This window comes from Myripristis murdjan, chromosome 16, assembly GCF_902150065.1.
Source record: "Myripristis murdjan chromosome 16, fMyrMur1.1, whole genome shotgun sequence".
Classification (NCBI taxonomy): domain Eukaryota; kingdom Metazoa; phylum Chordata; class Actinopteri; order Holocentriformes; family Holocentridae; genus Myripristis; species Myripristis murdjan.
In genome coordinates this window covers 26871700-26888130 of record NC_043995.1, presented here as the reverse complement: position 1 = coordinate 26888130, position 16431 = coordinate 26871700, and the positions used below count along the sequence as shown (strand labels likewise).

Sequence of the window (16431 nt, the reverse complement as noted above, 5' to 3'; positions counted from 1 at the left end):
CAGCACAAATCTGAAGCAGCTATTACACAGAGGCCTCCACCTAATGTTAGCGTCAGGTCACCCAATCTGCATTTATGACTCATTACTGGCAAACCTGGACTTCCAACTTGGTTGTTGAATATTGCATTCACATCCTGTTCTGTTGGAAAATCAAGCTGGAAAACAAACAAACATGTGTGTCCTGGGGGTGAACATGCTGATCTAACATTTTTTTTTTTTTTTATGTTTTTGACACAAGATTTTTCTACCGTGTTGGCAAGGTTAAATGTTATAATTGCATGGATAACATAGAAAATTGGGATTTTGGCCTTTAAATGGCCTTCAATTTCCATTTAGGAAACCGATTTTCCAATACGCCAAATTGCATGTCAAGTAACATTATATTGAAAATTAGTGAGAAAGGCAAGGGGGTACAAAGAGTAACTAACATGGTGGGGCAGAGCACTGTTACTTATAAACTTACTTTAGTGATTTAGTTATCCTATTTGACCTTCCAAGTTCAAACTAGCCTTACTTGTCTATTGTAGTCTAGGTAAGGTGCTCAAGAAGAAGAACCCGTTTTTAAAAATTTTTTATACACTGTACACTGCACACTGCTGCTCGCCGTGTATCAGGCCTGCAGTTCATCACCTCATCAAATTCGACTTTGCAGTGGGATGTACCAAGAAAGAAATCCCAGAATCACAAGAGTTTTCTTCTGAATAGGCCCAAGTCACGACAATGTCTCTTCAACGCCCGGATTAAAGTTTTCTCTCGTAACTGTCTTATTTTATCATCTCAAAATTTTCCTTTTTTTTTTCTCGTAAATATGTGAGTTTTCTTTTCCAAAATTCGCGAATTTTTTCGAATAAATTTATGGTTCTAATCTCAGAGAAAATACTTTTTTTTTTTTTTTTAATTTACGACTGTAATCTTGACAATTCCGATTTTTCTTGGAATATAGCACCTCCTCCCCCAGCCCCATAATATTTTTTCTTCCCTCCCTGCATTGGCTTTAGTACGCCATCGTAACAAAAAGATAAAATAAAATAAAACCTCTGGCTATGATGATCAGTAAAAAAAAAGGATATAAACATAAAACTAAGAGTCTAACCACTTAGCCCACATCACATTTGACCTTTGAGGAAATCCACATTATGTCAGAATAGCTATAAAGCAGATAAGTGTGTGTGTTTGCACGGTCTCACGCTGTGTGGTGTTAATAAGTGACAGAGGTGATGTGACAACTGCATGTAGGCAGAGAGCTGCGCTTCTTTCACAAAGCACATTTATGAATATTGCCATCGATTCTTTGCATTGTGGTGCTTTATGTGAAAATTGGTGAGAAAGGCAAGGGGGTACAAAGAGTAACTAACATGGTGGGGCAGAGCACTGTTACTTATAAACTTACTTTAGTGATTTAGTTATCCTATTTGACCTTCCAAGTTCAAACTAGCCTTACTAGTCTATTGTGGTCTAGGTAAGGTGCTCAAGAAGAAGAACGTACTTTAAAAAATTTTTATACACTGTGCACTGCACACTGCTGCTCACCGTGCATCAGGCCTGCAGTTCATCACCTCATCAAATTCGACTTTGCAGTGGGATGTACCAACAAGGAAATCCCAGAATCACAAGAGTTTTCTTCTGAATAGGCCCAAGTCACGACAATGTCTCTTCAACGCCCGGATGAAAGTTTTTTCTCGTAACTGTCTTACTTTATAATCTCAAAATTTTCCAATTTTCCTTTTTTTCCTCGTAAATATGTGAGTTTTCTTTTCCAAAATTTGCGATTTTTTTCTAATAAATTTATGGTTCTAATCTCAGAGAAAATCCATTTTTTTTCTGAAATTTACAACTGCAATCTTGACAATTCCGATTTTTCTTGGAATATAGCCCCCACCTCCCCCAGCCCCATAATTTTTTTCCCTCCCTGCATTGGCTTTAGTATGCCATCGTAACAAAAAAAAAAAAAAAAAAAAAATCTGGCTATGATGATCAGTTAAAAAAAAAAAAAAAAAAAGGATATAAACATAAAACTAAGAGTCTAACCACTTAGCTCACATCACATTTGACCTTTGAGGAAATCCACATTATGTCAGAATAGCTATAAAGCAGATAAGCGTGTGTGTTTGCACAGTCTCACGCTGTGTGGTGTTAATAAATGACAGAGGTGATGTGACAACTGCACGTAGGCAGAGAGCTGCTCTTCTTTCACAGAGCATGTTTATGAATATTGCCATCGATTCTTTGCATTGTGGTGCTTTATGTGAAGGCAGATGCGAGCCGGCAGCGCCTCGTTTGCACTCGTCGCTCGGAGCAGCACCACGAGGGCTCATGTTTTGCGCGGCACCACCTTCGCTTGTTGTAGGACGACAGTAACTTGTTGTCATGTCACAGCACCATGTCACCGAGACAGATTTCTGACATTTTCATGCTCGTACATGTTACGCGACCGACAATGAAGGCATTCTGATTCTAATGTGACTCACAGGTTGAGCAGCGGCAGAAAATGAAACACCTTCCAGCTGATATACTCCAGGGAGTTTGATGCAAGGTTCCTGCAAGAGAGAGAGAGCGGACATGATATTATCATCAGCGTTTCAGCAGAGATGCATTTTCATTCCATAATAGTCTGTGACATTTTCAAAGGAATAGATGTTCCATTTTTGTTACTCTATTGCTGATTGATACAATACAATAGTGATTCAGCCTACATGAAGTCCCTGAGAGCTTTCACATTTACGTTTGCTGCTCTAAACACCCAGTGCTCGGTGTGTCTTTCCTAAGCAAAATCCTCTGGCACACAGGAAGTGATGCATTTCACATTTCTGGCAGAACAGTCGGCAGTTTGTTTGGAATAAATAGAAGAAGAGCCGGATAGTTATCATCAGCAATAATAGACACCTTGGCTGAACAGACAGAAAAGTTTGATAACTGCAGAAACATAAACTTCAAGATCATTCAAGGAAGAGGATGTTACAGTGCAGGCCACGCTGTTCGTGAAGGGAGTCTCACTGATGCATTTGAACTGTTGTCTCGTGTTGTTTTACAGACATTTTTTGCCCAAATTCTGCCTTTGATTTACCACCATCAATAAAAAAAATAGTCACAATACCTTGATAGCGTATTTGAACTGAGTTCTGTGTGGGTGAGCTGTTTTGCAAACCTGCCATCCTCTCAACGGTTGCTTTCACAAAGAGTTTAACTTGGCTGGTTTCAAAATTTTTTTAAAAAATATTCACAGTCTACAATAAGGCCGAATGAAAGTGCAAAACTTCCTTTTCATTGTTGGAATCCAGTCAGCTGCTGCAGTTGAGTCATGCTGTGATTTGATCGCTCGCCTCAGAACAATGCGTACCTGCTTTGAATTACCCTCGGCGGAAAAACCTTAATGCATCCAAATGGGCTCTGATCAATTACCTCGGCAAGTATTTCACATCAAGGGCTATATTCGCAAACACCACTAGCGCACCTCTCAGTGTTTGCTTTGTGTTCAGTACATTAGGTGATTAGCCAGGAGTCACAAACACTTCTGGGAGAAGGACATCGCTCGGCTACACAGAGAAAAATACTCTCCAGGTCCTGGGTTAGACCGGTCTAATTAGTAACTGCATTAGCCAAATAAGTTTGTCCAGGTAAAACCTTTTTATTAATAGTTTGGACTATTGCAGTGCACAGTGGCAATTAAAGTGAAATTCCTTACAGCTTAGACAATACAGAGGCCGGTTTAGTGCAATTACATGTTGATTGATTCATATTTTGAATCATGCATCAAAATCCCTGCAACTCCCTGCAAAAATCTCGTGACACGTTTATGCTGCACGCCTTTTCGCCCATTTCCACTCAGGCCGTTAAAATATCATCACAGCGGCTCTCAAATGATCCTCAGGCAGCCAAGGAAGCGGGCTGTAAATAAACCCCGCTCAGAAGATGACAGCAGACCACACTGGGGAGCGCGTGCATGGAAGCCAATACATATTCACTCTGGCAGGGCCAACCGGGGCCAGCAGGGGTTCAATTCTTTGTTTTCCTTGCTCCCAAAAGTTCATGTCAGATGGGTTAGCCATTGGGGCTTATCCATTACCAGCTCGATTCCTCCCGGGGCCCATGAGGGCGGGGGAGGCGGTGTGGGGGGGGGCGTAGCCGGGAATAGCAGCTGGTTCTCTAAAGCCGTTCTTACACACTGCATGCATCTAACCGAGGAAGACAGGATGAAGAAAAGGAAGAATATGGCATGCTTTAGAAAGAGCGCCAAGCCTCTACATTGTGCTAGCCTCCATATATGCAGCTTAATTTGGGTCTAGTCCCGTCACCCCCAGTCTCAAAGGCACATCATTCACACACCAAAGCCCCCTAGCCCACCCAGCACCAGCCCACCCCCTTCCCTGCTCAGTGAAATATTGATTAAGCGATAATGGACCCTTAGTGGAGTGTATTTATTATGCATCAGATGTCAATAATCCGCCGAAGTGAGCGAGTAAAAGGTGACTGGTGGATGTCTTCTCCGATTTCTCAGGCACACCCCACCGGCTCTGCCCACCCCCCCATCTCTTGCCGCCCCACCACCAACACCACCACACCCCCCTCGGTCCCCCTCTTCGTCGCAACCTGCCCCCCTTTCAGATAAACAACCTCGGACATGTCACACACACTCAGTAAGATGATGAGGATGAGATTGCGGCGATAAGAGGTCGGCTGCTGATGAATAGAAAGATCTCCATGGTTCCAGTCGATGCGTGTGTCTAATATTGTTTGTTGTTTGGCCTGGAAAGTAGGGCCCCTCGCGCGCGGCAACTGTCCAGACAAAAGCAAAGACCGAACACACTGAGAAATGCTGCGGTTTAAGTTTTTCAAAAACCGTAAAAAAAAAACTGGGTTTGATTTTTTTTGGATTCAACTGCCAGGATGACCACTGCTTTGGCGTCTTGCTGATTTGTGGAAAAGAGGGTTGTCGTCATTGCACAGATGTAAGCTTTTTAACATCACACAAGTGCTCTGCTTCTTGCAGGCCACACAGCCCCATCGGTGGGTTCATCATTACAAAGTTCTGTTCAAACCCACAGAACTTTATTGTAAATTCTAGTGGCGACTCCAAAGTTTCCAAAGATACCAAATATGTTCTGCTGGATGACAAGGAAATGTGTATAAAATGATGCACAAGACATCTACATATTTTCGATTTCGCGTAATAATGCAGCCATAAAACAATACTATCTCGGGTGTGAATATTTCACTCATTATGAGGGTGATGTATCTTCAGTGAAGTGTTGTAACCAGCAGATACACGATATGTTTGTGACTTGGCATAGGATATGGCACAAACATGGTTTTTGTAACTTTGAAGCTACTTAAATGGAAATTTAAGGGGAAATCAGAGTTGAGTTGTTTATTTTTAAAAGGCTTGTGGTACCAGAGTGGTGTGGTTAGCTCACTGATGACAACTGATTTCACACCAAGTGAAATATCTTAGTTTGTTTGCACTTTGTAGCTTTCACTGTGTTCTTCTGGCTCTATAAATGTGTTAACACAAATGCCAGGAATCATTTGCAAATTGCACTGTATGTGAGACCGGCTTCCTGTAACAACCTTTAGACTCTCAGAAGTGAGACTCGAACCCCGGTGACACAGCCAGTCCCCTCTGAGAGACGACTTGCAATGGATGCAATTTGTGGCTTGCATTAGCGCGGCTGAGGTCACGGCGGTACCAAATGTGTGGATGACTAATACGAGTACTTGAGAAATAAAGTGATCGTGATTCTGAGAAACGCAGCCACTCGCCTCACTAGCATGTACAAATTAAAGGGCTGGCTGACCATTGACTGACAGTAACAAATAGCCTGATGCACACACGGGTCAAAACACGGGGAGAGGAAAGACAATCCCTCGGCTCTGACAAGGACACTCACACGTATTGGAGCTTGGGGTTGTTCTGGAAGGCGTTGGCAGAGATCAGCCTCAGTTTACAGTCTGTGATGGTGCTGATGGGGAGGAGAAGACACAACAAACATGAGAAGAAAGGAGGAGGAAAAAAATGCTGTTTACAGTGCTGACTATAAGTTGGAGCTGGCTTGCTGAGATTGATTGTATGTACGACTGATCCAATGATTGACTTTATTGTCAAAACAAAAATGCACACAATATACATACCACACAGCACACAAAACACAATCCACAATAGTATAATAGTATAATGAATGCACATGTCTAAAGTATGTAGCATAGTGAATACTGAGTATATTGATATGGTCGGCCTCGTCTCCTGGGTTTTGCATAATCATCTTCCCTATAGGAGGATGCAGTTGTTCTTGAATATAAGAAACTAGGAAACTCAAAAACCTCTGTACAGTTGATGGCAACTTGTCAAATAAATCTTGGGAAATAAAATTCATATTGCATGTATTGATACAAATGGTGAACTTTTTCCCTCCATAGGTCATGGCAGATACTTTTTCTAACTTTTTTGGAGATATGTATGTGTTTTTTTTTGCCATTGGGGCTGTTATTGTTTCTATACAACACAATCCACATGGATAGAAAACTCAGAATAAAGAGACAACAAAGGTGTTTGAACTTATAAGTGAAAGAATTGTGTCTTCACGTACGAGACAACTTGGACTGCCATAACAAGGCTGTCAAAAGCAGTTGTACTGGCCGGGTTAATGCACCAGGATGACAAATTGTACTGAGAAAAGCACTTACTGAGCATGTATTCAAGCATGTCTAATGAACTGCGAGTCCTTGTGTATACGATACAAGAGCGTGTATTACAAAAGGCTTGTCCAATGCCGGCAGGTGTGACCTGATCAACACCGAATCTGTCTGAGGGTGTCTAAATTGTGTGTGGGGAAAATTTAAAAAAAAAAACATGACTTACAGGTTCTTCAGTTCTTTGTAGTTGACAAAATCAATTTCTGTAATGTTCTCCAGGCCCGCTTGGTTTTCTATAAAGCTGGTTGATAAAACAGTGGAGAGTAAAGTTGCAAGGTAAATACAGAAATTGAGTTATGGCCTTCAAAGTGCTGTTGTGTACACATTCAGTTGTGCCCCGCTGAATGAAAATAGCACAAAACAGACTGAAAAGCTAGACACAAAACAGTTGGGAATGATAAAAACATATCAACACATTCCTGGGCCAGGGACGTGGAACAAAAAAGTACAGAACAGCGCAGAACAGTACAGAACACAACAACAACAACAAAAAAAAGAAGAAGCACAGAACAGAGCAGAACAACACGGAGAAGAATGGAACAACGCACGACAGTCCAGACCAGAACAGTAAATAACAGAGCAGAATGGAAAATAACAAAATGGTTCAGAATCGAAGCAGAATTTAAAAAAAAATAATAATAAAAAAATGAATGGATAGGAAAGGATCAAGAATTTCAAACTCAAAGTAATGCAGAACATCTGAAAAATAACGATCCGTGTTATGACTGTACAAAGAGCTGAAAGCAACAGAGGGGACTGAACATGAGTCAGAGCAACCTGTGTAACCCTCAAGTAAAGTTGTACCAGCATTCAGTCGTGCACTGCCTGAACCATTTACCATTTTGTGGTGTTTTTTATTTTATTATATTTTATTTTATTGCACAGGTCAGAATAGCAGGACGGCACAGGAGGGAGACAAAAGGGAGACAGCACACATGCAACCATGGGCTTGTGGGGGGATTTCGATCCACTGTGAGTCCGTCGTTACTTTGGAAAGTGGAGGAAAAGGAAAAAAAAAAATGTGCCAGGCAAAAGGTGGCATGAGCTGGATTCAAACCGGCAGTATCAGCACACCGAGGCACCGGGACGTCCACCAAATACTGGCCAAAATACGACAGCCGCTAACAAAGCCAGGCAGAGACCAAGTAACCACCAATCCTCTATCAGAAGTGAATCGACTGCAGAGGGAGGAAAACAGAATGCCTTGAGAGACGCCAGGCAGACTCTGCTGATGGGAAATTCTCCCCAATGAGTAATTTTCCACTTTTGCACATACCTCAGAATAACTAGTGAGCTGTAGATCAATTCAGCTCTCAATGCAAGGACATCTAGCTCTTTTCATGAGCCGCTTGAATAGGCGGCTGGACTTAACCACAGATCTCGTCAATGCGAAATGTCTGCCCCACTCTCTCTCCTCCACACTTTTCCCAGAACCTGTGGCTGAGCGTTTTCCACCGAGCTCAGGGAGAGACGCTCCTTTGATGAGCTGTTCTGAAAAGACGGCTGGATTCAGCTCATGAAGAATTCTGTCTATTACCAAAGAAAAAAAAAAAGTCTATCTTTAGGCATAGCATTAACATTCATCACATAACCAATATCACTGTATGAGGAACAAAAGGAGAGAAAAAACACCAGTTCTAACTGCTTTCTGCAAGTTCTTTTATGAATTTGCACATATCTAAATATGTGAGAAGACATGTAAGTCCAATGATTTCTCTTTAGTATATGGTAAAAGCTTGATCAATAAAACCATAGATAGATAAGCAACAAAGATAATTTTTCACACAGAAAAGACCAGTTTCATTGTTTCTCAACAGGGGAAATTGGCGATTGAAAAAAAAAAAAATACCTGTGGTAATTTCTACATGATGACAGCCAATTTCATGATGTGGCATTGTTTCAATCCTCCTGTTCCCTGTTTGTCAGCTGCAGCACACAAACATTTTATTCATGTCTGATTGACCCACACAGCAATAATGTAATTACAGGGCAGGTGGGCCCAGGATCGCCCATCGCCTTCGCTTATTGGATTGAGCCAAGTGAGTTATATATCATCTATTGTTCCCGGGTGGGGGCATTGGCTGGCAATTCACAAAATTGCATTTATAACTCAGCATATGATGAATTTCGACCCCTGTTCCAGAGTTAATGGCCCCTTGTTTGTTCCACGTATCGGCTGTGTTCCCTTGCATCGTCAATACGCCGAAATGTTGTCGTTTACTGGCACGCAATGCACCACAGTAAACAAATGCCGAGAGACACCCTCTCACTTATTGATTGAATGGTTCAGAGAGACTGTGGAGCCTCACCCTGAGCTCGACGAAATATGTTTAGCCACAGGTACTGGGAAATAGCTTTGACAAGAGAGATGGAGAGTGCGAGAGAGGGAGAGAGAGGGAAAGAGAGGGGGGAATAGATGAAGGGAGGCAAAAAGCAGCAGTAAATTGACTTGCTCCAATGAAATAGCATTTCACAGATGTGGTTCCTTCTTTAACAAGTGCTAATTGCTCAGATCCGGAGGCAGGAACAAAGAGAGAACAGCGTGGTGGTGCAGAGAGTGACATTTAGTTTTCTATGTTGGAGCCAACTGGTGGGTTGCATAAGAATACAGCAGCCCTCTGTAAATCACAGGTGGTCATTTTCTACTTCGCTCTCTCTGAAAAGTTATGAAAAGCCAAGATTAAATAACAGCCATGTTGCAGACTTTGAAATTTTAGGCTAAGTGGAAGTCTCACTTCATAAACAACTTTGATGGATTTTTTTTTTTCAAAAACACTTTCCCCCGACTGATTCTCTGTCCATGGGCTATGTGATGGAACAAGGAGTGATGGCATCCCCGTTTGTGCGGTGTGACACGTTTGGTGTTAAAGTAGCAACTACAGGATGCTCTGGCTTCCAAGCCACAGGATCAGGTAAGCATCAGCATCATTGCAAGTCCACGGCTCCTGATACTAACAAACCAGGCCCATGTCTATTAAGCTGAACACGCTAAAGAAAAAAACCCCAAAACAATGTCAAAGCAACCTCAGCAGCTCACCCTGGCCGGTGTACCTTGGTGGAATGGAATTTACATCTGAGCCTTAAAAACTGAAAAATACCTACCCACTGACGTTCAGGTTTCTATGGCTCTCTGCCATGAACTTGAAGAGCAGCAGATGAAGTAATAATTGGTTCCAAATTGAATCATCTCTTGCATGCAGGACTCTTGTGCTTATGACTGTAATGAATAGACTGTGCAAGGTATAAAGCTCACAGTTGATTACCACAAGTAGTTGAGTCTGAGGTCTTGGCATTCATATAAAGTTTGCCGTCTAATGAAAATGTTATATCATTGGAAATTCTTCTTTTTTTTTTTTTTTTTTCATAATTTCATAATTTTTCCCCCCCCCCCAAAGTGTTTTCAATGGGGTTGAAATGGATTTTGTAAATGGGATGGTCAGAACTTTCACTCAGCAATATGGGATGATGTAAAACTTTAAGATTTCAGAGTAAAACAGTGAAAAACACTGAACTGGGAGGTTGCTACGCCACTGTGGGAAACTAGAGTTGGGAGCTGTTGGAGACCATGAGGCCCCACATCAAGGCACACTGGTCTGGACTGTGAGGCAGAACATTCATTCCAGTCACTCTGGTCAGTTACATCAATCCATAATTGATTTTCAATATCCAAGTGACTCTGACTTTTTGCCACTATAACCCACCATAACTCTCAGATTTCACTGGAACTGCTTTTACAACAGAGACGATGAGTGTTGCAACTTGGACCTGAACCGGGCTAAAACATTTCTGTGCATGACACAAAAACAGACCACAGAATTCATCATTAACTGGATTTGTGCCAAAAGAACTACAAAAAAACACACTCAGGCATGCCATCTCTCCATTCAGAAAAGCAATCATGGACCCCTATCACCCCTCACTGAACCACAACAGGATGTTATGAACTTATGGAGACGAACACTTGTTGTTCTCAGCCAAACGCTACAACGTGCACAAAGCAGCTCAGCAGTTGCATAACACTGAATGATCCATCCTCCATAACTGCTCCATCCTGAGAGAACAAATATCATGGACTCTTCTGCGTCTTTTACTTTTTTATGGCAATGGTTAAATAATAGAATAATGTTTATTACTTCCCCTTTTAACACCTGAACAAACAGAGGACCCTGAACCTCTTCAACAAAGCAGCGTAACCATGAAAAGCTTCAGTACATGAATAATTTTCTTGACTTGAACCTCAGATCACGTACAAAAACAGCTGACAAAAGATGCTGTGAAAACGCTGCCCTAGAGACTCCCAGTCTGACCCCGCTCCACGCCGAGCAACGCATTGATGAGCTGAACACTCAGAGGGAAAATTAAAGTTGGCAAACCATCAGCATCAAGCATGTGAGCGCATCGAACACACACACTCACTTAAGAGGCACATGCAGAACTACTGACAACCAGCTCAGGTGCACTTACATCTCCGTCACGTTCTCGCTCTCTTGGGCTACCAGCGCCGGGATGCTGGTGATGCTATTGGCCTCCTGGCACTGCACCATGATAAAAGAGCACCGGCAAGCCCACGGGCATCCTCCCAAGGCGGGCGCCGGTGCCAGGCAGAGCAGGGAGAGCACCAGGGGCAGTGCCAATGCCAGGGCCAGGGGTGCCGCCATCGGAGCGGCTGTGCCCGCTGCCACAGCCATGATGAGTTTTTCCTCAGAAAGGATCTTCTCAGCACCAGTAGAGGAGTTTGGCAGCTGCAGTTGGTGCTGGTATCTGTTTAGTTCACCTAATAAGGAGTAGACAGCGAGAAGTGGAGAGCTTTCACACACACACAGTAGCTCTCCTCTTGGCTCTCTGGCAGGGTTGAGATCCCAGCTGGTCAGGGTCTGGTACTGAGCCACAGCTGTACTGAGCAGCAGGAGGGGGAGGCAGGCAGGCAGGCAGGCAGGCAGGCAGGGGCCTCTGGGGACATTGGTGGTGGGCTGCAGCCTCCCTCTCTCCTCTGTGATGAAGGGAGGGGCAAGACAACAGAGGCCATTAGCTGACTCTGTGTTGGAGAGCTACAGTCACCAGACACCTCGGAAAGCGAGGCAGGCGGGAGGGAGGGGTAGAGGGGTTGGTGGTTGCTGTTGATGATGATGGTGATGAGACGAGGATGGCGATTGGTGATGGTTGGAGGAGGAGACGGGGGAAATATGATGGAGATCTCAGCTGGCCCTTAGGGTGAGAAGGCTGCTGTCCCACAAGCAGCTAGAGGCGCGAGCGGAGCCAAGAAGTCAGGGCTCCTGGGCGATGCAAAGCAAACTGCACCAAGCTCACACAAGCACCACAGCCGTCCTGCTGCAGGGATGGAGGGATCTATCTGTCCTGCGAGGATAAATGCATGAAAGATCCATTACTGTCAAGGTTTAGGAGGTCAACGCCAGTGATGAGTTTAATGGCTGTGGAAAAGCAAGAGAAAAGACACACAAATGGTAAACAGCCTTCATTTACAAGCATGAGCTTCTAACAAGGGTGTAAGTCACATCAAGCTACATAAAGAGGGAAAGAATTCATTGTTTCTACTAAAACATAGCTGGCAAATGCAGCCAAACTGTAATGGAGTGTTATATTGTATGTAGTCAATAAAACATGTCTAGTATGACTGAAACATATGGAGCCCCACTGGGGTCACGTGGTGGAGGAATAAATCCATGTGGAAATGTATTTACAAATCTGTATGCATGGATTAATCCTCAAATTGAGGTTGGGGGATGAAAAGCAGAATATACACACACAGAAGTATGCAAAGCACAAATAGTGTTATAAACCTTACCTGGCTGATGCCGTATCACTTTCTGACTTTTAATTGTGCCACCAGACAAGGAATAAGATTTTAATGTCACAATAGAAGTAAAAAAAAAAAAAAAAAAAAAAAAAAAAATCTTAGTATAAGCTGTCATTGGCTAAGAGAAACTATGTTAGCAGGTAAAGGGAAGTATCTGTAAAAGTGTCTCTCATAGCGCAAATAATGCACTTTACTGTCTAGCATGAACCTGCTGCTCAACTGTTACCGAGGTGCAGGGATCAACAAATCCTTAAAAAAGATAATGCACTTTAGAAGTACCCTCCTCTTCAGTTTCATAAAACATCCCTTTTTCCGCGACTGGCAAACGTAAATGTGTTTTGAAGGGGTTTCATAAATGGCAGGGTCAGAAGTTGTACTCGGCAGCATGTGACCGGGTGAACTTTGAGCTTTCCAGGTAAATAGGGCAAACAATGCTAAACCTGCTGGCAGTAAACGTGCTGCTGAGATCTGAGGCTGTCTGCCACGCGGTGTCTCTACATAAGTGGAGCCAATTTTGCACCCAGGGGATGAATATTGCGCCCCACCCCCATTACTCTCACAGTCACTCCGCTCATGTGTAGGGTCATGGTGTCCCGACCACAATTACGGGCCATAAGCTGAGCAGCCATTTTTGCTGCTGTCGTCAGGCCAACTGGTGGCTTAATTACTCCTCCTTCGACTGCCTTCTTCTTGGTCTTAGCTCAGCAGCTACGGAGGGGGGACAAGGAGCTCATTCACGGCAGAAGCGTCTGAGAGGTCAGGAAGACCAACACTCAGAGGCAACAGGAATGGGGAGCAGGCATGTTATTTCCTCTGTGACTTCCAGAAGAAAACATGCAGTGAGGGTTGCATTTTTTCATTTTCTCTGAATTTGGTGGCATGTGCACTTTGATCATGTGAATGTCCTCTTGACTTGTGCACATTTACCCATCCAAACAAATAATGCATAATTCATTCGTCTGTAAAATGTGAACATTTAAAGGTGCACCCTTGCATTATCAACACCACATATGAACATATGCGCCCGTAAACCAGAGAAACGTTGTCATTTATGTTACATATACTGTCATATATGAATCAAACACATATAAGCACCTCTGGATATAAATGGACCTCCCCTGTGTGCACATATTTTACATTTCTGTGTTGGTGGTTTGTATTTGGCTTATTTCCTCTATATGCTCTGTGCTACTGTGATGATTCTGTTTTTTAACAGGAATCATTATAGTATCATTTATGTTCCACGAACACATAGATTCATGGAGCATAACTTAAAAAAAATAATAAATTGCTGGACAATAAAAACTTGCATGGTGACCACAGAGTTCAGATTCCCCTGCGTGAGATAAAGAACAGAAAGACAGAATTTAATTTCCTCTTGTTCATGTTTCATCATGAAGGAATTTTCTCTTTAACTGTTGGTTTTATGCCCCTTTTAGCTGCATTGATAAGATGTATTGTCTCCACCCTACCAAGGCCATTAATTCACCTTTCATGAACCCAGAGCTGTTGACCTCTAACACACACAGGTAAGATATCTGCTTTAAGTAAGGCATGCCAGAATTGGTGTGGTACTACACAGTGTTCACGCTTGCAACGCTCATATGCTCGTCTCCTCAGCTGAGCATCAATAAACGTCCTTTGCATAAGACATCGCAGTCTCCTGAGATCACTTCCACTCATTTTCCATCACAGTCATTCAATTCACTGCATCCATATTCATTTGGGTGAAAACTTTCTGTATGTGCGCTGCAAAGATCTGGCATAAGGAGCCTACAGCACTCAGTAGTTAAAGAGCATACGCTGACTAAGGCCTGTTAAAACAATAACCAATCAAGTAATTTACATTTACCACCTGCACACATCAGCGGCTTCCTCGAGACGCCTTTGTTAACTCGACAAAGTTTTCAACTAACAAAAGCATCCATAGAAAATTTGCATGCTCCAAACAATAGACCAATATGAGTTTCATGCAGAAATGAGATATCAGCTATTTAAAATAATTACACCTCCTCATGCATGATGATTGATGACACAAAATTACAACAAAGTACGCCTCTTCTGGAAGCATGGCAGGTAACTTAACTTCTTGGTTGATATTTTTACAATATGGACTCTATATAATTTTAGTGATATACATCCCACTCATATCTAGTGTACTGAATCACACTAATTTCTATTTTAAATCTGCACAATTTATTGAGATGATCTAATTTCCTATGAGCTATATAATAGTTTTCAGCATTGTGTCATGTGGAAATAGTGGACATTTGGCAGTTAATAATCACCTCCTTTCTCTTTGAGTTTTTAATTAGATTACCATTTTTATGCACCGTGGTGATTGATGGCTGCAGAGGGGGTTAACTGTGATGCTTGACTTTTGACTCAGCCCCCCCCCCCAACCCACACACATACACACACACTCACAGATTAAACAACCTGCTCCATGCTAGGGTAAAATAGCCTCATTGAGCCAGTTCCTACGCTCAGATTAAGTGTAATGAAACGTTCACTGCATTTTAACATCCCATTTTTGGGCTCACAGTCAGCACATTTCTTCACTGTCTCTAAAAAATCAACTTTGCATTAATCTTAATACATGGAACGATTTATTGAGGCTGTTTGTCTTAAAGGCATTCAGGGTAAACTTTAATTTTTGCTGTGCAATGTGCAAGACTTTACGCACCAAACTCACACACACACACACACACACACACACACGATACTGCATATTCTGGGCCTGTAGATGCCTTCACTAAAGGTCGATCTTCCTCCACCATGGGACTCGATCCCAGTGAAATTACGACATGTCCACAGCAATGTACGACTGTATACTATCTGCAAAACAATAATAACAATAATAATAATTAAAAAATACCAATATCTTGGCTATCTTGTGGAATTATCTAGTCTAATTATTTAAAATCCATCTGTCAATCAATCGTCTACTTTTAGCAGCACAGAGCTGAGATTCACACCCACTTTTCAACATTTGAATCAAATTCCTCCCTGCGTCACATCCTGCCTGTCTATCCTGTTTCACTCAGAAATACATCAGCATACAGACGTTATATACCCTCCAAATGTCGTTTCATGCGGACTTTAAATCTGTAGTGAGCGATGTCTGACCACTAGAGTGCTGAGAGCACAAACTCTGTCTGTCCTACCATGAGCATGTATGACTTCTTAAATGGAGTTATTCTGGTTTTACAAAACGCATCAGGCGCTCAGCTGGTAAGGTGACTTCAAGCCAGGCTTGCACAATCAATATGTGAACACGCACAGCACTTAAAAACAGCCGAGCGCAGTAGATTTCTAAATTAATCTTAAGAAAAGGGAACGTGCAGCTGTTCATGCAGACAGAGCAGCAGTCATTAGCAGAGCTGTACACATACGCAAGAAAGAAATTATAACCAAGAAGACAACTGTATTAACAAAGTAAAAAAAAAAAAAATCACAGATTAAACTCAGCTCCAACAGGGTGGCCATCCGACTCAACAGAGACTCTTGTTCACGCCCTGTATAGTGCACAAAAAATTATTTGGGATATTTGGCTTCACCTACAGGAGCATGTAGGAGTTTCAATACAGCCTCCATCTGTGTAAGAATGCAAACACCATTTAGTCTGCTTTTATCTGAATATTTTCATCAAGGCTTGGACCCAGCCTTGACAGCTCTGTGAGTCATTACGCATTTGGTGCTAACTAATTTTAAACTGTCAGATAATATGCTGATGAATTAGCATAGGCTACATTCATAAATTATTGCCACAGGTCTATATTTTTTCAGTTTACATTTCAACAGCAATTAATTTGATATGATTAAATGAAAAGTTGATTGCTTTGGGACAAAAAAAATGCAGTTTTGTTATGTCAGCGAGTGAGTGTGTAATGTTGGTTACCAAGGTAATTGAACATGACTCATCATGA

The 16431-nt window shown here is 42.3% G+C and overlaps 1 protein-coding gene across 1 annotated transcript in view; it reads right to left on the bottom strand.

Annotated features, from left to right (window-relative positions):
* ntrk1 (neurotrophic tyrosine kinase, receptor, type 1) overlaps positions 1-11345 on the bottom strand; it is a 33874-nt gene extending 22529 nt beyond the window's left edge. Inside the window, exons 1-4 of the mRNA XM_030071946.1 lie at positions 11152-11345; positions 6854-6928; positions 5886-5957; positions 2469-2537 (exon numbers count right to left, since the gene is read on the bottom strand). Of these exons, the coding sequence (XP_029927806.1) occupies positions 2469-2537; positions 5886-5957; positions 6854-6928; positions 11152-11345 (410 nt within the window). The remainder of the gene's footprint in view (positions 1-2468; positions 2538-5885; positions 5958-6853; positions 6929-11151) is intronic.
* Positions 11346-16431: the final 5086 nt, after the last annotated feature.